Genomic DNA, 23417 nt, shown 5'->3' with positions numbered 1-23417 from the left:
AAGTATCTTTGTCACTCAACGCATGCAATTATCTTTTCAGATTTATTAGCTTAGTTATTTGTGAAGTATTTTATAGTCTAGGCTACTCTACATCATGATGTTGCCTAGGCTACTTATAAAAATAAATCTAACACTATTTGAGTGGGGTTTATATTCAATAAATTATACGCGATCACTTCTAAAAAATGTAGACTCTAAAGTAAATCTCTCAGCGATGTTCATGTATGTTTTATTGAGACACAAATATCGATTAAAAAAACGATTTCGTGCATATTATACGAAAATTTGCTAAAGATTTTCCTGAATTGAACAAAACAGGCCTACCTGTTACATGACGTTTGTTTATTCAAGTATTTGATGTGATTTTGCAGCACTGTAATTATTAGCACCTGCTAACGAATCATGGTAACAAGTTGCTTTTTATGGCAAAACGCTAAAGTAAATGAAGGCTACTAATGGTGATGGAATCGCCTTTACTTGAGAAGTCGATAGAATCCACACCCAGAGGCAGTTAAGCAGCTTTTAATAGCCATTTAATCAAGTGAAATTGGGAGACAGCACGCCACTGCGTCACACCTAAGTGGTGCGTTTCTGTAAGAGGCTTGGCATTAGCTCGCGCTCCTCACACTGAGAGCAGACCAGTTTATTGTGTAATTCCATGCCATTACATATCTTAAAAATATAGTTTAATACACACATTCTATATGTCTGATAGCATCCATTTATTATTATTTTTTTTTATTGTAGAACCACTTTATTTTTTTTAGAAAGATAGAAAGAATGAATGAAGGACAGAAAAAAAATTTATGAAGGCAAAACAAAGAGAAATAATCATTATTTTGAATGTTTTTTCATCTTATAATCAGATTCTCCACCAGTTGTTTTGTACAGTTTTTCATAATATAGACAGCAAGATTGTAAGTGTTCACACATTGCTATTCTATCTATGATTCTTCATTTAATATGTACTTGGTTCTTATTTTCATGAGATGTTTGATACTGAAGTGGCTTCCAATATTGATGATAATAAAGCCCAGTTTTCTAGTGAGGATTTGAGCTTCTGGGGCATTCATGCATCCGGTATGCACACATGTAGAAAATTCCTACATTGAAAAAAAATAAAAAATAAATAAAAAATCAAATTAATAGATGAAGTCAAAAACAGGGTGGGTTTAGCTTTTTTTTTAATAACTTTTAAAGTAAAAAATACCTATGTCAGTTGATCATGCCTTAGTACACACCATTTAAAACTAATGTAAAAAATGCAAAAGAATAAAGTAGATCATTTAGGTGCAGTTTTCAGACTGCAAAACTGTCATTACCTGAAAAGAAAGTGAGCACAACAGACACCCAGCCAATGATGTAAGACCAGGAGAACCTCCAGTTACCATAGCGTTTACCATAGTAATTTATTGTAACTCCAGTGTACACAGCCATGGCCAGAAACACAAAAAAGCCTTACAGAGAAAAAGGGAAAAAAGCAGGATTTTTGTTTAAAAAAATAATAAAAAATATGTTTATTTCGATTGTATTATTAAATATGAACCTTTAATATAAGTATTAAATATAATTTCATATTTTTAATAATTTTTAACACTATTACAATTTCCATGTTCCATGAATTGCAGGTTAATAATAACAAAAGAAAACAATACAACAACATTTTTATTTCTCTATGATTACATGCAACAACTAGTTGTAAACACTTTGTAAAATATCATATTTTAAAAAGCATTAATATGACAAATTATCTAATATTTCAAGTTTATATTTAAGCAAAAAGAAAGGCAACTCACATGAAATGAAGAACAGAATGCCTGCAGCAAAGGTTTTATTAAACCTGTCAAAGGATGAGTAGTGGATGAAGGCCATAATACCGATGATGATGCCAAAGAAGCAGGCCAACAGAGACAAGATCATGAACGCTCGTGTAGCATCCCAGTATGCTGTGTACATACACACACACACACACACACACATGTCAGAAGGTCAAAGGTCATGTTATCACCAGCTCATTTCCACATACATAAGTGAAATAAAATATAAAGATCTAGGGAACAACATCAACTTTAAAACACACACACACACACAAATTTCTTCTTTACATTTCTTATCACTCTGACTATAAATCTCACCAATGCTGTCGGTGTGTGTGAAGCATTTTCCGGGCATGCAGTATCTCCACAGCCCTTGATGCATGTAGTTGTTCGAATGACGGTACTGCATCCAGTAATCTGTTGCTGTGGAAACAATCAGGAGTATATTGCCCACTCCTGCACAAAACAGCCCTCCTCCCATGAAGCTGTACATTCTGCACCTCAGACAGACTAAAAACAAAAGCACACAGACATTTATGGGCGCAAATACAAATCAGACATATGGGTACATGAATTGATGCACACACACATAAAGGTCAGGGTTGCATTAGCTTCGAGAGACCAGTGTAGACTCCTGCACTATTGAGACATGTAAGTGTCTGTAATTGCATTGTAATGAACACATTACTTCCTCTGAGTGAGCTGAGGGGTCAGAATCAGGAGGCTACTCTCTATCACTCTAAGGCTAACAGAGCTATCAGATGAACTGGCCGGAATAGTTTGCAATTATGGTAAATAGGACAATGCTTATTTAGAAAAAAGCATTGGTGCAGTATATCAAGTTTTTGAATTGATGTGCTTTAAATTCTGTTTGCTGGGGTGTGTTTGACTCATCGCCATTCAAATATTGACAAGAATTGTACATTTATGAATGTATGGATGTGGACATACACAGAAAGAGGTAAAAACTGTTTTTGATAACCATTCAGTAGAGGGCGCCATATAGTTCAACTTCTAATTGTAAAAAAAAAAAAAAAGTTGACTCATACTCTTAGAATATGTTCAGAAAGACTAAAGATAAATATTTATTAATTTATTTATATGATCACATTTCTCCGGTTCTCCAGCAATTGCACTGGTTTCCAGTAAAATATAGAGTTGATATCAAAATCTTGCTACTCACTTATAAGGCACTTCATAATCTTGCACCACAATACCTTACTCAACTTCTCCAGGTTTACACTCCTTCACATGCACTTAGATCTTCATCTTCAATTTCTCTTGTAGTACCTCGGATTTGACTTACTACTATGGGTGCCAGATCTTTTAGTTATGTTGTCCCCCTCCTTTGGAACTCTCTTCCCCTCGATGTTCGCAATAGCGAGTGCTTGTTGACTTTTAAAACGCGTCTTAAGACATATCTTTTTATACATACTTTTTTCTAACATGTTTTATTGAGACTTAAATGCACTTTATAGGTATATGCTGTTTGTTTGTTGCTGTTTGTTTGTTGTGTGTTTTGTCTTATGCAGTGACCTGTATATTGCTTGTAAGGTGACCTTGGGCGCCATGAAATAAAATGCATTATTATTATTATTATTATTATTTATAATTGAAGTTAAACTTCATCATTAGTATAAAATAATTGAAAAATTATTACATAAAATAATGTGATTTTCTAAATGAGTGTAGAAATGTGTTCATGTAAAAAGGTTCTGACAGTCTTTTATAATAATTTATTAATAATATAATTTTTAAATGATTAAAATATTTGAAAAAAATATATAAATAAAGATGTATATATATTTTATATAAATATACAGTACAATTTAATAGAATAGTACATAAAAATATGCCCCAATGTGATATGAAATAATTTTATATATTGATTATTGTTATTATTATTTTTTTAAATAAGTGTTATTGAATTATGCATTTCATTGCAGTATTGTGTTTTAAGATTGAAGGAAATACCAGAAAACTTGACGGAAAATTTACTGGTAATTTAGTGTATTTAAAAAATATTTCCAACTCAATTTTTAATTTTCATCAACTAACATTTTTTATTTTTTTTTAATTCTCATATTATAATATTTTGTTCTATGAAAATATTTCTAACAGTTTTCCAAGCAGTTATCTTAGAGTTAACACTACATTATTGAGTTAAACCTGACAGATGTTCATGTAATCATTGTATTCTTGGAGGGTTTTCCAAATAAATACTGAAGAAAAGCAGAAAACAAACGAGAGCCAAACACAAAGAAATCAATCATCAAAGATCCACTGTTCCAACAAACAATCTGATAAGCTAGCTATTAAAAGTAGCAACACTTACCTTTATCAAACCCCTAAATGAAGTCTAAATAAATACGCCAGGGCCCTATAATGGCTGTACAGGCAGCTTTCCAGCAGCTCTTAGCACTAGCGTTTAGCGGGTGAATAGAGAGAACGGGGGAAAGGCTAAGCGAAGCGCTGAAACAATAGAACAGCCGAAAACAAAGCCAATCAGCTAGAGCTAGTTTTGTGAATTAGGAATCTGCTGAAGAAACAGAACTATCTACAAATCCTGATGACTGGAGGCTTTCCATTGAGAGGACGCCGCAGGCCGCCCTTTAGTTAGGAAGAGGCAGAGCGGAAAATCTGGATTGCCGTTGGGCCTAGCATGGAACAATTCAATTTTCAAAACCAAATTTGAATCTTATTGTGTGTTTTCATGCTCTGCTAATATCTAGACATATGAAATCTGTTTCATATACATTTGCAACCTACCAATTCCAGGTACTACTAGAAGATCCCACATGATTTCCATTCAAAACTTTTTAAAACATCCACAGGGCAAATTTGAGGAGTTATTCTATCTAAATAAAGTGATCACACAAGACAAATAGAAAATGTAATGAACATGCTTGTTCCATCAGCTGATATAAAACCAACTGTTAAATGAATACATGTACATGTTCGCTTCAAAATAATCAGGTATTATAAATTAAATAAATAACCGATACCAATAACCAAACCATTATTCATCCAGCCATTTGCTGTATGGGCCTTTCGCAGATTTACGCAATATGTATGCTAAAACACCTCCGATTTCCTCAACATTTGAGTCAAACTTACAACCGCCCTATTGAGAACTAGCTTAGCTTTGCTTTCCCTCGCCCTTACGTGTGTTAGAGTTGTTTTCTCCTCCAGAAGGGCTCCTCTCCCATCTCCCGCACATGGTCCCGAAGATGAAAGGACCACAGTGGATCCATTACCTGCATTAGAGCAAGTTGCTCGGACCAATTGGCGACTACAAAATGCAACAGGAAAGGGTTTTTTTCAAAGATGTGAGTGCCGTACTTACATCTAACTTCATTTTTATAGACCACCGCCTATTTTGTTCCGTTTCAACTGAGGCAGCAGAGGGGCATTTGATATCATTCGGGGCTCTCAAAGTGGACAATACGTCTCAGTGAGAGTGAAGCATTTCTTTCTCAAATGCAGCTGGCTTTTCAGAACATGAATTTGTTATGACACTTGTATTAAAGCAAACATTAATGATAACAAATGTCTAGCTACTCTGCGGATGCACGGAAATAAAGAATAATCCTAACAGACCTTCAAAGGATTCTCACTACCTTTGAGGGACAGTTATATGCAGTTGCATGACAAATGAAAAAAAAAATGCAATGCCACTAATGCTAGCCTAGTTCTATCAGATTGTGTGGATTTATTTTCAGTTCTGTCTTTATTGTAGAAAACAGCATATATAGACATAGACTGCATATAAGTATAGCATAAAAGACAGACAAATGCACCGACAGACAGTTAAAGAACTGATGGACTGTATATATAGATAGATAGATAAATAGATAGATAGATAGATAGATAGATAGATAGATAGATAGATAGATATATAGATATATAGATATATAGATATATAGATATATAGATAGATAGAAAGATAGAAAGATAGATAGATAGATAGATAGATAGATAGATAGATAGATAGATAGATAGATAGATAGAACTGCTTCGGTTAGGTCAAAAGGATATTGAAATAATTTGTGTTTCCAGCATCTCTCTTTCAGTAGCTTGCCCTTTCATAATGGTAAAAAACACAAACCCGAAACCAGTGTTCAGCCCTGACCCCTCCAACATAATGCACACTGCCTGAGAAAGTCTTTGAATCCTTTAAGCTGCCAGGCGCATCCCCCTAAATGCCTAAATCAACTCTTTAGAATTTCATTTCGCAGCCTTCGGTTGGCTAATTTGTATGGCAAGTGCTTTCAACATTTTCCCGGCATTTAAGCGGCTGCCTTAATCAAAAGAGCATGCAGACGATTCTCCCTCCCATCCCTGCTCCACAGCACTGAGTATGGAATAAAACCCTTCCACTTAACCACTTAGATGAATATATCAAGAAACTAATTTGTCATTTTAATTGCATGATTTGAAGAGACGCTGCCTCACTTCGCCTCTTCCATTTCGCTCGACTTTCAATGCGAGCGCACATTAGATTGATCTATGAAAGAGCAGAAATCACAACATTTATGTCTTTTCATTTTGCCGTAATTAGATAATTGAAATTCCTGTCACTGTCACTGCACTTTTGCAAAACACAAACAGCACGCAGACCCTAGGAGGATGGCCCTGCCTTTTCTTTCTTTACTTTTTTTTTTTTTTTTGCTCTGTGTCCTCCTCTTTGTTTTTTTTCAAGTTACTTTTCCCCTCCGTTGTTTTGATTTTTTTTTCTTTTCACCAGAGCCAATCACTCACTCCATCTCCTGAAGCCAGAAATAGCACAGTGCATGTCCATTTTGTTGAGATTTACCGTCCCCATTAAGTGATTGCTAGCTGAAATGACAGGGCACCTTTCTCTTGATACACTCCGAAAAACCCGGCTGGCTCACATTAAGGACACATTACTCGAGCCCATTTTCATCCAGCTGCAAGGATATCCATTAAGGTGCCTCACAACCCTAATTTTTTTCCATTTTCTCTCTCACTAAACTTGACTTCACATATTATTCCCTGCTCTGTTTTGTCATTTACTGAGACAAATTATATCAGGGCGAGGCTATCTCTCTCAATGTCAAAATGGACACATCATTAGACCTAACTAAGACTGATGGATGGATCTCCTCAGAAGTTCTCCGGAGTCTGACAAGTTTTTTTTAGCTCTGTAGAGAGGCAAAGTGTTATGAAATCATCTCGTAATGGACATCTCAGGAGTTCATGTACTCCTGATGAACCAATTAGGTCGACACCTTTCAAAAAATTTATACACACACACACACACACACATCTGTGTCAATCTGTTGTCTCCCAATAAGGTAATATTTAAAAGCTTAGTATTATTGTTATAATAATGATACTCTATCACAAACCTGCAGGCATCATTTTTAGAAATATATTACAAGGCCTTTTACTTGCTAAAAATGTGAAAATTATCAAAGGCATGTAGTAAATTGTGTACAACAGGTTTTCTTTCATCAAAGTTTTGATCATTTTGATCATTTAGCGGCCTTAGAAACGTATGAGTAGGATTGATATATGCATATACCTATAAACGACAATATATCTTCGACTGCTTCCTGTGCAACTGTTTAGAGACAAATCAAATAAAGGGCATTTGACTTCACACCGACAAAACAACAAAACAGATGCTTTCAAACATTCAAACGCACAAACAAATGCAAAAGATCCAACGCGGGCGTTTGGCAACACAATCACCTTAAGAGCCGGCTCTGCTCTGAGCACGCTCCCCGTCGCGTTGACATTCTCATTGCACTTTACCCATTAATTCTGCCATTGTTGTTTCTGAGGTCTCATGGGGTCCTACAAGCGACTCAATAAGCAGTGCTTAACCAGCCTCCTATGTCCATTCAGCTTCAGTTAACCCAGACACAGAGTACAGTCAACAAACCCAAGCCACGTCCCTGCTCCCGGTCAAAAGACTCCATCACCCTGTAATTGTACAAGTCGATCCCAAATAAGCAAATCAAAGCTCGACCTCATTCAGCGCCTCACTTTGCATCACAAGGATGAGCGCCTGACATCGACTCCCATTGAGGGAGACATGTTGCTAATTGAGTTCTCACTGGTCATTTGATCCCCCTAAGTATGCAAAAAGAAAAAGGGTCTTGGGTCTCATCTGCCGGTGTAGAGCGCCGCATAATCCACGGAGGTTCAGAGGTGACTCAGCTCTTACAGAATCACACTGGAAGCCCTTTCAGCTGGAACCATGCAAAGACCAGTGACCTTTCTTTCAGCTAACGCCCAATGCCACGCAGAGTCATTGCTTTAAAAGTACTCCCTTGCTGAGAAAAGGAATAATGCATGGCACAGGTTCTCATAAAAACGTTACAACTAATAAAGCATTCAAACATTTATGGATAGAATCATGGCATATCAATAACCTTTTTTTTTTTTTAAGTGCATTGATTTTTATTTTTTCTGAATGGATTGGCTCTTGGTGAGAAATACACAATTCTACACTTCCATAAATTTGGGCATAATGTGAAGCAAAAACCATGTCCAAACTGCAACAGGTTACTGTTGTAAACTACAACAACCTTCTACAGAAACAATCACGCTCCAGCTGGCTCTGTGAGTAAACAGTGCTGCGGAATGGCATTTTTGTAGGTCAAAACGCAGAACCAAGTTAGCATTTAGCACTTTCAGTTTGTCGTACTGAAGTCAGTGGGTTCTTGGTCAAATGGCTGAAATGAGGTCTATGATTAACATAAGGTCAAGATATCTTAACATTTTATTTTTCATCATAAAATACCTCAGTAATATGCTTCATGGGAAGTCATGGTCTAGTGGTTAGAGAGTTAGACTCCTAACCCTAGGGTTGTGGGTTTGAATCTTGGGCCGGCAATACCACGACTTAGGTGCCCTTGAGCAAGGCACTGAACCCCCAACTGCTCCCCGGTCGACACATCATAAATGGCCGCCCACTGCTCTGGGTGTGTGTTCACTGCTGTGTGTGTGCACTTTGGATGGGTTATATGCAGAGCATGAATTATGAGTATGGGACACCATACTTAGCTGTATGTCATGTCACTTTCACTCATCGAAATAAAATGATGTATTTTTCACTGGGTGATGCTAGCTTCTAGGTTGGCCTACAAAAATATACTGAAGCATTACCGCCTGTGGCCCAGCAAACCCTACCCAAAGTGAGCACTCTCTGAGTTAATTCAGAGCGCTGTGATCTCATTTGTCCTCCACTCCCACTTTTGTCTAGGTCAGAAAGGAGGGGTGTTCACGGGTCAGCAGATACATTCCGGTGAAAAGCTTGAGCCAGGGGGACCCTCTTTTTCTCTGTCTGTATATGACCATGTTGTGCTCAACACCTTAGACCTCCACATTTAGCCTGTCTGACACACTGGCAAAATCACACAAGGGCAATGGAAAAGTGCCATGGGACATGAAGGCTTGCTTAGCAGCTTCCTATTTAGACCCGAGGCAGATGAATAGATATCACTGCTCAAGCAGGCCTTTTACCAGTTTGTTGTTAGTCATATAGCTGTGTCTAATTTTGGAGGCTGTGTCCCCCGGAGGTCATGTTTGTAGGCTGCATACATCACTGAGGTGGTCTCATTTAGGAAAAGCAATGGTATAAAATTGACTCATATTCCTTGTTTGGTGCAAAACACTGTAATTTCTTTCTTACTCTTCAATCTAATGGTTACTTTTCTTAAATGAGACCACTTCGATAACGTATGTGGCTGACAAATGGAACCTCCAGAGGATGCAGGCTCTGAAATGAAGGTTGAAGCTCCAGATAAATCCTGTAATTTTATTGTTTTGCTATTATGGGTGACATATTACCACAGTAGAGGGATTTTGTCAAATCAGAAAATCATTTGAGCTTCTTGTCATTTTAATTTAATCCACTAGAAAGCAACAAGACAAAACAAGATCTCTTATAAAACACAGAGTAATGCATCTTTTTATAAGGAGAAAAATCTATTAAAACTGATAATCTGATTCCTTTGACACCATCTGTATTGCATAAAGTGCTATATAAATAAAGGTTGTGACTTGACTCGTCATTCTTATATGTCTACACCAACCGTTTATTTGTATAAAGTAAAAAGAAAAGCAACTAAAGGTGCATTTACAGTTTGTAAATGTGTGTCCTCCATGCTCTCCAGCTTTCCACCATTCCATATGAGAGAATTAAAATAATAACAAACAAAAATAAAAAATAAATTCACTTACGAATTGCCTAACACAGTTGATGACTAACTTATTCTCCATTTGTAAGCGTCACCTACTGTTAGCAGCTAATTAAGAGCCCATTTTTCCACTAATCTACAACCCAAGTCTCTTTCTGCTACAGCACAAATGTGCCACTTTACCACGAGTCTGGGCAAGCAGACGTTAATTAGCCTGTCCATAGAGCAATCTCTCATCAGCCCCCACACCCCCACAATCCTCTGAGTCACATGGGCTGCACTTCCTTATTACACACCTATTGACTCTCAGTTCAATAGAGGACAAAAATCTTCTTAATGGACTCTGAAAGAGGAGTCATTTACAAATGATGACTGCATTATTAAATTGAAGTGCCTACATGGAAGTTTAAATGTAAGTGGAAGTGCATTTTAACCTGTCATTTGGAGATGCTATTCAGCCCATTCACGCCAGGGTCATACAGGCACCACTGCTAATAAACCCACAGGGGAACAAAAGTAACCCTATTATTTGGCTTGATTGCAAATTGACAGAAAAGACAAAGAATCCTCGGTCATTAATCCTTAGTAATATATACATATATATATATATATATAGCAACAGCAAAAGTAGCTTTTAAGTAAGTCGAGCTACAGTTAAGCTATTTTTTAATTGCAAAACATCCAGTGTTTTCAATAAGTCCTTAGCTATGTTTCTTTGTAGAATATATAATATGCATATATTTCACTTTCGCATATCTAAACCTTATAAAGTGTTATTTTCATCAACCACAATTTACTACAAATTATGATTTGGCGATTAAAGCATTTAAAAATCGACAGGGAGGCCAACGCTGGCAGTGGTAAATGCACGAGGGTGGAAGTTTCTTGCAGCCCTATTGAGCTACTCAGCACGGCTTTAAAGGCAGATAATGAAGAAATGGAAAATGGAGCACAAATTGACCCTTTCACAGCGTGCTCCAAACATTTGTATGGGTACCTGCGGAGGCCATCCCACTTCCCATCAATAAAATAATTTAAGAACACATTATACTCCTTTAAAAGGTCCCATTTGTCTGACCAGGTGATTTTTAAAAGAGCCTTCGGATTAGAGACACCCTGCCTCAGGTACTTTTAAATCAGAACACAATCAATATGACTTAGCCAAAGCTTTGTTTAAATGAATATTGTAAAAGAAATGCAGGTGATTTTGCTAGAATTTTCCCTCTTTTGAATTTCAAGTCAATGGAAGAAAGTGTGGCAATAGATTTTTATTCATGCATTATGATGAAAGTCGCCCTTTTCTTTTCTTTTTTTTATGGGAACGTCTTGTAATTTCTTATAATTGAAAATACATTCGAAAAATACACAACAGAATGAGGCCAAACATATGAGCATTTCTTGTCTTGATCTTGCCTTACGAGAAAAACTCCATCTCTAATCTAAGCATGATATTTCTTTTCATTTCTTTTTTTGCAAATTCTGGATTGTATGAACTGAAAAAGGCTCCCAAATTAAAGATAAATGGACATCAATAGCCTATTTTTCATTCCGGATGTGATTCTGACAGGTGGTAGGGTTTGGAAGTGTGTATTCGAGCGCGTGTGAGCGGACGTGTGAGTGTATATGTCCAGAGCCGGGCTCTGGGCTGTGCTACGCACTAGTGATTTGGCATGTTAGTGAGTGTGTTGTGCCTAATCAGACAGAGGGGCCACCGTAATGGAGAGAATACAAGTGGAATCACAGAAACACACACAGCGACGGGGCGACAGTAATACAACTAATTCCTCCTCTGTCTCAGCTGCGGCGCAGAACAAAATGGGGTCAAGAAAAGGTGCAGGCAGCTTCAAATGAACAGCTGTTCTCTGCTAACTGTGTGGAGCGGCAAGATGGTGGCATACCAAAGCACCGCCATCAGCCCCTCCCTCTCACATCAATGCAAAAGTATGTATGTTCAAATAAGGCCAGGACCTCTGCATATCTCTCTAATTCTATACTTAATCATTTCTGACGCCTGCCCATCATCACCAGGTATCTGAGTGTCTGGAAACACTCAATATAGGCAGACAATGATATGCAGTCAGATTGCTTTTGGTTGCCCATGTTGTTTGGTTGGGAGGTGGGTTATATCAGCAATTGCCTATTACATCGCTCATTGTAGGCAAATAAGGAACTGGCCTGTGCATAGGAGAATCTTGGAATGGAAATACGATATCTAAGTCCTAGCAATCATAAGACAGATAGAGTTCAATGGAGTAACGAAACTGTGAGATTTGTGAGATTCAAAAGAACAATGATGCCCATGCCATGCCCCTGTTTGAAGCATATGAGGGTTTGTGCTCATAAAATTGCTCCGTACAAGTATTCTGATATTTTGTATTGATTTTGTAGTTATGGTACATATAGAGGCAGCAGAGAAAAAAGCAATGGGCTTATTTATTTATTTAATTGAAATGATACTTTGACCTTGAGATGACCTTAAATGACCTTTTTAAACAGCAAACTACTTATAGTTTTATTGCCTCATTTCATTATTATTATTATTTTTTTAATTCTGTGAAGCATAAACAGTACATAAAACCATCCGTGGTCAGATTTCTATACTTTATACCATCTGCATAAAAATATGAAGACAAACAATTTTATATTATATTAGATATTATTACAATTATATATATATATATATATATATATATATATATATATATATATATATATATATATATATATATATATATATATATATATATATGTGTGTGTGTGTGTGTGTGTGTAATTAAAACATTTAAACAAATTCAATTTTGTGGAAACTGTTGATACAGTTTTTTGTTGCTGTTGAATAACGCAATTTAACAAAAATTTGTTCAACTTAATATAATTGTGTGGTGCTAATTTTCTTACTATCTAGCATCAATAATTTCGTAAATATCTAGGTCAGTTAAATTTTAGGAGACTTCTATCATTAATTATAAAACATTGGTTTAGTACAGATAAGTTTTGCACTCGTGACTTGGAGATATTTTGCTAATTTGGGTGAAAACATTCTAGAGGTTTCTGTGACATTCTGTAATATTCTAGTTCTTTCTGGAACATTCCAGAACATTGTGGGACAACAATATTATTTTTTACAATAATACACATATTAATAAATACATTTAGAATAGAAACCAGTGTCCAAATTCTTCCACTATATATATGTGTGTGTGTGTGTGTGTAATTAAAACATTTAAACACTTAAATATTTAACAGAATAAGCGTATGTATGTGCCTATATATATATATATATATATATATATATATATATATATATATATATATATATAATATGTTGTTAAATATAAAAAAATATGAAAAACATTTAATTAAATATATATGTGATAATAAATAATAAGATATTTATTATTTAAATATTTAAAGGCTTACACACATGCATATGTAACATTAAATATATATTTTAGATATTTAAAAAGGAACATACATAATGAAAAGGTATTTACATAATAACTTTATAAATAATATGTGTAATAATAAATAAATGTATATATTAAATACATTTAAAAACGACCTCCATAATATTAAATACATTCATAATTATTACACACATATATATATATATATATATATATATATATATATATATATATATATATATATATATATATATATATATATACTGTATATATATATATACTGTATATATGTAACTGTATTTATGTAAAATAAATATAAACATAAATATAAATATGCACACATACAGTATTTGTGTACAAACAAGGCTGGATTGACAGAAAAGCAACCATTACTGCATTTAAAGTGTATGTGTGTGTCTGAGCACACAGTTTGCACTGGCACCATATTTGCCTGCAAATACAAGAAACAGAAATCTCATGTGTCGGTGAATCTGAGCACAGAGCTCCTGCACATATAATTTGTCAATAGTTTATAGATTTTCCATAATGTACAGCAAACTTGACCCTTTCTCTTGGCAAATCAATTAGGCGCAGTCAGCCACCTAACGCGGAGGCTCTCTCATGTATATCTCCAGTTTTTAGAGTGGAGTTCCATGCAAATATAATGTAAGACAGGGATGCATTAAGCCCTCCCCATCAGTCACAATAATGGATTAAAATCCGCAGTTGCGCCGCAGTTTGCCAGTCAATGTTCTTTATTTTCAGCATCAACCCAATTTCATCTTCTTCTGCTGCCTTTGGAAGCAGTCGATTTGCCGTCAATTGCCATCTCAGGCAGCCGCATTAATGCGCGCCCACAAAAGGATGACACACCGCATTATCACCTCACTTGCTTTCAAATTAGAGTGGACCGCTGCCTCGGCGCAGCTTGTGACTGGTTAACACTATCAGCTATTTGTTGTGATTGGCCCTAATTCGCGGTGTCTAAAGATTTCATCAGGCATTTGATGAGTGAAATAAACCACTGCCCACAGGGAAATTGCTCTGATTAATAGAATTAGACATTGGAGGGGAATCAATACGAGAGAGGCAGTCAACTTGGGGACGGGCCGAGCTACCCATCATTTCGCCTGCCGTTGGCTCGGGCTGCCCAGCACATGACACTTTCCCATTAACAGGCTCTGTGTGAGACTCAAGAAAGCGGGGATTAGCAGTCGGCTGATGCTAAGGAAAGCGCCAATCTGTTCGGATAAATGGCCGGACCATATGGGTCCCGTTGGACCTGGATTACTTCAATGGCCTCCATGTGATTCTTCTTTGTGGAAAGTACAAGAGCGATAGCAAACTATACTCTTCATGTGTCTTTTCATTTTAAGGAGCGGCCTGTTCCTCCTCCCCACACTTTTAAGCACTTAAGTGCACTCAGAGGGGCATCGCCTTCTCCACTGCACCTCTGCCCCCAACGGCACAGCTTCCACTGCCTTTGTGTCCGATCCTACTCCTTTAAATTAAGAGCTTCTTTCGGCTGGTGACTTGCGTGAACCTCTTCTTCCATACGATTCAGCCATTACTGCAGGGCTATCAGGAACATCTAGTGTCCTTGTGAGAGGGGGATAGAAATAAACCTAGGCCCACTCTCTATGGACGCTCATAATGCCTCTATTCAGTCTTTAATTCTCTTCCCATCTGCTTTCCCCAGATGCCTGTTGCCGAGATCGAACAGCTCATAAAAATGTAAATGAATTCTATTAGTTTTAGGCTAAGTGGTTGTTTGTAAATATAAGTCTATTTGGCATCAGTGCTGTCACTTTGAAAGTGTGAGCGCATTGTGAGGGATTTTATTTTGTAGTCCTCTGGGTGCCCTGACCAAAAACCGATAACTCAAATAACTCTCAAATAATTCTCCCAAGAACAGCTAGCTATAGTACAGAAACCTGACTGATAACAGAAGGATATAGATGAGTTTTCAAAGTCTTATTCAGATAAACATAATTAGTTAAAATAATTACTTTCACCTGCAGTTCTGAACAAAAATGACAAAATAACTTCTTATATCAATCATATTCATGGTAAACATGATTTTTGTTAGAACACCTGCAGTACTAACAAAATGAGTGCCCTCTGGTGACAAGAAATGATAGTCATTTTAAAAAAAGCATCTACTGTTGCTGTATTATCATGCCAGTAGTCACATTTTGTTATTATGGCAATTTAAAATAAAGGTTTCTATTTTCATTTATTGTAATTTATTCCTGTGAAGCATATATATATATATATATATATATATATGTGTATGTATTTAATGTTGATACAGTTTTTTGTTGCTGTTGAATAACGCAATTTAACAAAAATTTGTTCAACTTAATATAATTGTGTGGTGCTAATTTTCTTACTATCTAGCATCAATAATTTCGTAAATATCTAGGTCAGTTAAATTTTAGGAGACTTCTATCATTAATTATAAAACATTGGTTTAGTACAGATAAGTTTTGCACTCGTGACTTGGAGATATTTTGCTAATTTGGGTGAAAACATTCTAGAGGTTTCTGTGACATTCTGTAATATTCTAGTTCTTTCTGGAACATTCCAGAACATTGTGGGACAACAATATTATTTTTTACAATAATACACATATTAATAAATACATTTAGAATAGAAACCAGTGTCCAAATTCTTCCACTACTCCTACAAGAGCTGGTTTTATGATTTTTGTTTCTCCATTTCTTAGTTACTAAACGTCTGTAAAATTCCTTTAGCCTATTTATAGTGTGTTGAGGATTTGTACATTTGTGTAGAATGTCGTCTAGTTATAAAATATTAAGTTTGAGGTGAGTGTTTGAAGACACTGGCCTCTAGTGGTTATAAAATGAAGTGTTATTTTATGGTCAAGCCTCATTTCAATCAATTTTTTTTTTTTTTTTTTGCATACATTATAGTTAGTGTTGATGTTTTCTAGGCTGTCAGATCAACTTAACAAGGGCTTATTAAAAGTCTCATTAAAAATGCCAATACCTTGAAAAATCAGTGTCATGAGGCTTATAATAATCAGTTCAGTAGGTGATGGACCAAAGGCGGTCAGATAGACTGTTTGTTTTATGTGTATCCGTCCTAGACATACAGGCTCCTGGAAATTTAGACCTCTCACCCCTAAACCATTCCCTCTGCATCTCCCTCTAAATGAAGCTACAGCACCTTGCGTCCCATATCCAAATTATACATTGGCTTCTAGTTGAATCAGCCGTGTCCACTCTGCTAATCTGAAATTAATGGGTAAAATCTGCAAGGGACAGAGAGCTGCATTGTGACATAAAACAGCAGGTGCTTTGGAGTAACGCTCAGGGAAGAAAAACGAGTATGAATTAATCACTAAAGATTTGTTCCTCTCGCTTTTATCTTCAGTAGATCTGGAGCCGTGCGGTCTAATAGTCTTAACAGCACACACTCACACACACTGGAAATGAATCTAATGAGATGAGTAGAGAGGAAGCTGAGCTGCTTAGCTTTTGGCCTGTGATTATATGAGATGATTGAAGAATATGACCCTGTTCTTGCTGTAATGTTATCCAGTAACTCCACCAAACTGTGAGTAAAACTGATATATACTTAGATATTTTCCATTGAATGATGAGGAAGCTTTTCTCACTACCAGCTCAGTGATAAATATCCAGGACTGGTACAATCTGGGAATTACTGAGGATTTTTTTTTGAAGGGTATTATTACCAGCATCCCTGAGGGGAGTCTTTGTGTTAGTTGAGGAGCCAGTTTTGGCAATGCAACATCGTCGAGAAGCATGATAGCTCTGCCACCTCTTCGCTCGTTCTTCCCTTTTCTCTTTGTTGCTTTCTCCCGCTTGCTCTCTGAGCAAAAGGCCCCCTGCTGCTGGAGAGAGATGGTCTCAGCATGATATCCCCCTAACAAAAACTTTCAAGCCTCCTCTCTCTCTCTCTCTCCACACACAAACACACATCACTAAATGGTCTGACAGGAGTGTTGCACATACTGTGAGCTGTGGCACCTCTTGTCTCGTCCACTTAGCCTTGTGATTGCTCTGTGTTCCGTTAGAAAATCATTTAACTACCCGGCCAATAACATTCAATAACGCCAGACACCAAAACTCTGCTCTAGACAGTTTTATGGGTAGCCTTGGGACAGTTGGACTACCTCGAATTAAATGAAAAAATGATGATTTTTGAACAATAAAAATGTCTCCACGATCTGCTTTTGAAGAAATATCGTAGTATTGTGCTACAGCACACATTCTATCAGCTGCAGTTCTGGCGCCTCCGTCATATACTGTACAACATCACATGCATTCACAGCAGTGTTAACTCAGCAGTAGAGTTACTCTCTCATTATTTGCATGTGCTTTCAAAATGTTTCATTCACACGCTGGTCTCACCTGTGCTTTTTCTGAGCATTGCATACACCAAAGCACGCGTGTGCTAAAGCCTGTCAAACAGCGCCTGATTATTGAACTAAGTTATATTTTGCGCTAATACTGTCAAAACACACAAGGTTTACATGTAGACTCAGTTGGTTATGTCTAAAATGTCCTTTAACATTTATAAAACAGCACAAAAAAAGAGAAAAATCACTCTTGACTGAAGAAATTTAAATGCAGAGCACGAATTCTGATTATGGGTCACCATACTTGGCTGTACGTCACTTCACTTTTCTCTCCTCTGTCTCTCTCTGGAGTCTGATGTCTTCTCTGAGCAGCTCCACCAGCTTCCACTCACTCCCTCACCTGTCCCAGGACATTTGCGATCCTAAGGCAGAGCAAATAAAACCGTGCCTGTTAACAACAACAGCACAATGAATTTCAGAAAAAATCTGTCTACCAACTTGCTTACTTTGCATTTTTACGTCTTTCCCCAGCAGGCTCATTTTCTCCGGAATAGTGCTAAAACAAGAGAAAATGGAAACACTTATAAAACATATAAAGACAGGTTTGCAATCTTAACATTATAATATATGACACAGCAGGATATGCATAAAAAATACTGAAGTGCTAAAGTTTGGTTAAAACATTTGTAGACATCTTGAATGTCAATACTACAAAAACACAGTAAATGAAAACACAATACATACATTTCAGTTTGAATTTCCCCACATAACTCTCACCCGCAGTGTTCTTTGAATATAAACATCGTTGTCATCTGCACACAAGTGATTCTGGGATATGGTAGGAGCGAATTGTCCTTGAGATATACACTTCATTTTCCTGGAAAACGGAGGGCGCATTTGACGTGACTTTCGAATTACATCAGCCTTCATTGCGCCGTGGTGACATCGGCCTTGGAATGTGGTCTTCGGAGGGTCCATCCTTAATTGGGACAGCTTATGTCACGATGCAATGACACTTCAAATGTGCACTTCGTAGTCCGCACACTTCAGTTTGGGGTACAGCTATAGAATAGAGTGTATTAGTAAAGCTGCAATGCCTCATAGAAAACGTACAAAACCCCTAGTTGAACAGAAACCAGTGTAGTTCACTGTTTTTATTTCACATCTAATATACTTGAATACTGTCTGGTTTTAGATGACTTTGAATCTTTCTGATTATAGCAATATTTAATTAAGTGAAATTTTCTTAAGATTTTAAGTAGAAACTATACAAATTATAAAGAGGAAACAATACTATTCACTATATCTACTGTATATCTATATGTCCTTCACATGCCATTCCACAAAAAAAAAAAAAAAAAAAAAAAAACCCTTGGGAGTCAATGGCTATCATCAACTGCTTATTCTTCAAAATATATTATTTTGTTATAAAAAATGGAAAGAAACTCATGCAGGTTTGGAACAACTTGAGGATGAGTAAATGATGACAGTTTTCATTTTTGGGTGAACTATCCCTTTAAGGTGCTAAAGAAAGCAGATTGTGAGTCATACAATCCAAACATCTGACATTCATCCAAACTGAGATACCAGACTAGGTTATCCAATCAATATACAACTGTGAATAGTAATTTCTTTTTCCTATTTTCCAATCCACTTTCTTTAAACATATAGGACGATGATCAAAGATGTGCTGAGCTGCAAATTGCCAATATAATATACGCACCAACCATCTTCACCTGCACTTGTGTCTGTGATTCATTTAAATGACCACCAGGGGACAGCCTAGTGCCACGTCTACCTATAAAGTCTAAAATATTACTGAACAACATCTCCCACGCACTAAAATATAGTAGTATAATAAATCACATAAATAGTGATGAGGAACAGAACTATATAGGAAGACCATAAATATAAAAAAATATATTGTATATCATTATGCAACCATGCACAAGGTCTTTTTTATGATTCTAATATATTATTCCCCCCCAGTGACTTGATTTAAATCTATCTAGCCATCCATCTGTCTGTCCGTCCGTCCATCCATGCATCTATTTTAATAATTACGTATAATATATATATCAAGGGTCAAGGGTTGCCATGCTAGCATTCTGTTTTCAATATTAATATTGGTTTGCATACAAAACCAGTTATAATAAGTCAGATTTACAGTATGTGCTCAGATTTAATTCACTTGCCCTTTTGCAATGACTCACTCACCAGCATACGATGAATTCTTGAAGCTCATTTTGTTTTGAATATTGAACTCTATTTTGCCTCTAAAAGGTCATTCGTAATATCTTAATAAAGCAGCCCATTTTGACAGCAAAATATAATCACCTTCCATTTCTCTCAAGCAAATGACTGTACCATCCCATTCATTCTGAATCCTGAATCTCAGTTTGAATCACCCTCTCTCTATCTTTCAGGATTTATGTGGACATTGATATACGGCCTCTATTACACAGCCCCGGCTGATTATCATGGCAAAGTTCGGTGCAAATACATGTCAGATATGTTGCCTCATCCAAACTTTCTTGTGGAATCATTTACCATGAAAATGATTAATACCATATAAGCCTCCCGAGAGCACAAGCACAGTACCCATCAACTTGTCTAACAGGAATTAAACATTAATCAAAATTCAGAACACCTCCTTGTAATACAGAGATGAGCCTCTGTGATGGAACAGTCTCTGCGGTAGGGGAAGTTTAATAAATGCATGACTGTATTACTATACTTTACTTTCAAGCATCCGAGGAAAGCATGATGATTAAGGATCAGCTCTTGTGATTAAGAGAGAAAGAAAGGAGAGAAAGTTGTTTTAGATCAGTTTTCAGATTCTGGTTGAGGCCCCCCAAGAGCTGAAATCCCATCAAACGTTCTGGCTTCTCGCGCTCTTTCATCTATGTTTTCCACCTGGAGGTCTGTAATTCCACTGCAGATACAAAACTGGAACAGAAATTACCTGCAATCCATCTCCAATGCAGAATCTCCCATTCTCAGCATCTCCCCAAGTTTTCAGACACTTCCTAAAAAAATATTAAGAAAGTCAGTTTTTGAATTATAATGAAGGGCAAAAACTGCTCATAGACTAGCAATGAGATACATTCATATCTAGAGATACGGCATATAACAGTAAAAAAGCAGGAGACAAAAAAAGTGTGAACAAGTATTTGTGTGTGTGTGAGACATCTCACGAACCAAAATTGTTTCTGACATTTATAAATAATATAACCAAGAGCCCCAAGTCCAACAATATTATTATTTTTTTTATATATAACATGCAGAATAGGACAATGTTGTCCGATTGAATTCAGATGTATTTATGCTCTTACAGCCAATAATATATGGCAAAACACAAAACACACATTGTGGTCAGTACATCATATTTCTACTTTTCCCTGATCTCTGTGAAGTTGAAAAGTTTAAATATATATATATATATATATATATATATATATATATATATATACAGTTTTGTTCAAAATAATAGCAGTACAATGTGACTAACCAGAATAATCAAGGTTTTTAGTATATTTTTTATTGCTACGTGGCAAACAAGTTACCAGTAGGTTCAGTAGATTGTCAGAAAACAAACAAGACCCAGCATTCATGATATGCACGCTCTTAAGGCTGTGCAATTGGGCAATTAGTTGAAAGGGGTGTGTTCAAAAAAATAGCAGTGTCTACCTTTGACTGTACAAACTCAAAACTATTTTGTACAAACATTTTTTTTTTCTGGGATTTAGCAATCCTGTGAATCACTAAACTAATATTTAGTTGTATGACCACAGTTTTTTAAAACTGCTTGACATCTGTGTGGCATGGAGTCAACCAACTTGTGGCACCTCTCAGCTGTTATTCCACTCCATGATTCTTTAACAACATTCCACAATTCATTCACATTTCTTGGTTTTGCTTCAGAAACAGCATTTTTGATATCACCCCACAAGTTCTCAATTGGATTAAGGTCTGGAGATTGGGCTGGCCACTCCATAACATTAATTTTGTTGGTTTGGAACCAAGACTTTGCCCGTTTACTAGTGTGTTTTGGGTCATTGTCTTGTTGAAACAACCATTTCAAGGGCATGTCCTCTTCAGCATAGGGCAACATGACCTCTTGAAGTATTTTAACATATGCAAACTGATCCATGATCCCTGGTATGCGATAAATAGGCCCAACACCATAGTAGGAGAAACATGCCCATATCATGATGCTTTCACCTCCATGCTTCACTGTCTTCACTGTGTACTGTGGCTTGAATTCAGAGTTTGGGGGTCGTCTCACAAACTGCCTGTGGCCCTTGGACCCAAAAAGAACAATTTTACTCTCATCAGTCCACAAAATGTTCCTCCATTTCTCTTTAGGCCAGTTGATGTGTTCTTTGGCAAATTGTAACCTCTTCTGCACATGCCTTTTTTTTAACAGAGGGACTTTGCGGGGGATTCTTGAAAATAGATTAGCTTCACACAGACGTCTTCTAACTGTCACAGTACTTACAGGTAACTCCAGACTGTCTTTGATCATCCTGGAGGTGATCATTGGCTGAGCCTTTGCCATTCTGGTTATTCTTCTATCCATTTTGATGGTTCCGTTTTCTTCCACGTCTCTCTGGTTTTGCTCTCCATTTTAAGGCATTGGAGATCATTTTAGCTGAACAGCCTATCATTTTTTGCACCTCTTTATAGGTTTTCCCCTCTCTAATCAACTTTTTAATCAAAGTACGCTGTTCTTCTGAACAATGTCTTGAACGACCCATTTTCCTCAGCTTTCAAATGCATGTTCAACAAGTGTTGGCTTCATCCTTAAATAGGGGCCACCTGATTCACACCTGTTTCTTCACAAAATTGATGACCTCAGTGATTGAATGCCACACTGCTATTTTTTGAACACACCCCTTTCAACTAATTCAACTAATTGCCCAATTGCACAGACTTAAGAGCGTGCATATCATGAATGCTGGGTCTCGTTTGTTTTCTGACAATCTACTGAACCTACTGGTAACTTGTTTGCCACGTAGCAATAAAAAAATATATGAAAATCCTTGATTATTCTGGTTAGTCACATTGTACTGCTATTATTTTGAACAATACTGTATATATATATATATATATATATATATATATATATATATAGTCTTTCCATTTTATTTCTCTCTATCATTTTCTCTCTGTTTTTGTCTGTGATCTCAGGTAATTCTGAATTTCTGACAGCAAGATCCTCATTTTCATAATGTACTGAAATACAATTTCAAAACTGTTCATTTCGTTAGTAAGCTTTGGCATTATAAATGAAACTATCATTTGATACACATTCTTCCACTAATTCCATTCATTATGTTATATTAGATATGAAGCAGAATATATTGTAAACATACTCTCTGTGGAAATTAAACCACAGAAAGCATGTTTAGCATGTTTTAAAACAATCTTCACGTCATTAACAGATGATAAATTAAAATGAAAAAAGCAAAGGGTACAGTATCTGTTCAACTTCCCTGACAGACAAAATAAAGCCATGAAGCTTATTTGATGGAGCTGTAGCACATCTGAGAAGAATTCACTGACTAATGTATCTGTCAGTCTCTCTGGCTAATGCACTTCAGGCTGTCCTCAGGTCAGCCGAGACAGCAGTGATTTAAAGGATCACAGTCAGCAAGGTGACTCTCTT

The 23417-nt window shown here is 36.5% G+C and overlaps 1 protein-coding gene across 2 annotated transcripts; it reads right to left on the bottom strand.

Annotated features, from left to right (window-relative positions):
• Positions 1-647: 647 nt before the first annotated feature.
• LOC128021669 (lens fiber membrane intrinsic protein-like) lies at positions 648-20733 on the bottom strand. 2 transcript variants are annotated; one of them, XM_052608982.1, is made up of 5 exons: positions 20712-20733; positions 2136-2327; positions 1797-1946; positions 1323-1457; positions 648-1103 (listed from the first exon to the last, which is right to left on the bottom strand). In XM_052608982.1, exons 2-5 carry the CDS (start codon positions 2308-2310, stop codon positions 1042-1044), a joined length of 522 nt encoding a protein of 173 aa, XP_052464942.1. In that variant the 5' UTR covers positions 2311-2327; positions 20712-20733; the 3' UTR covers positions 648-1041. The 2 variants fall into 2 exon arrangements, with proteins under 2 accessions (XP_052464942.1, XP_052464941.1); XM_052608981.1 differs by lacking the exon at positions 20712-20733 and adding an exon at positions 4153-4412.
• Between the last annotated feature and the right edge of the window lie 2684 nt (positions 20734-23417).

This window comes from Carassius gibelio, chromosome A10, assembly GCF_023724105.1.
Source record: "Carassius gibelio isolate Cgi1373 ecotype wild population from Czech Republic chromosome A10, carGib1.2-hapl.c, whole genome shotgun sequence".
NCBI lineage: Eukaryota > Metazoa > Chordata > Actinopteri > Cypriniformes > Cyprinidae > Carassius > Carassius gibelio.
Note: the sequence above shows the minus strand (reverse complement) of the source record. Positions and strands in the feature narration are given on the sequence as shown.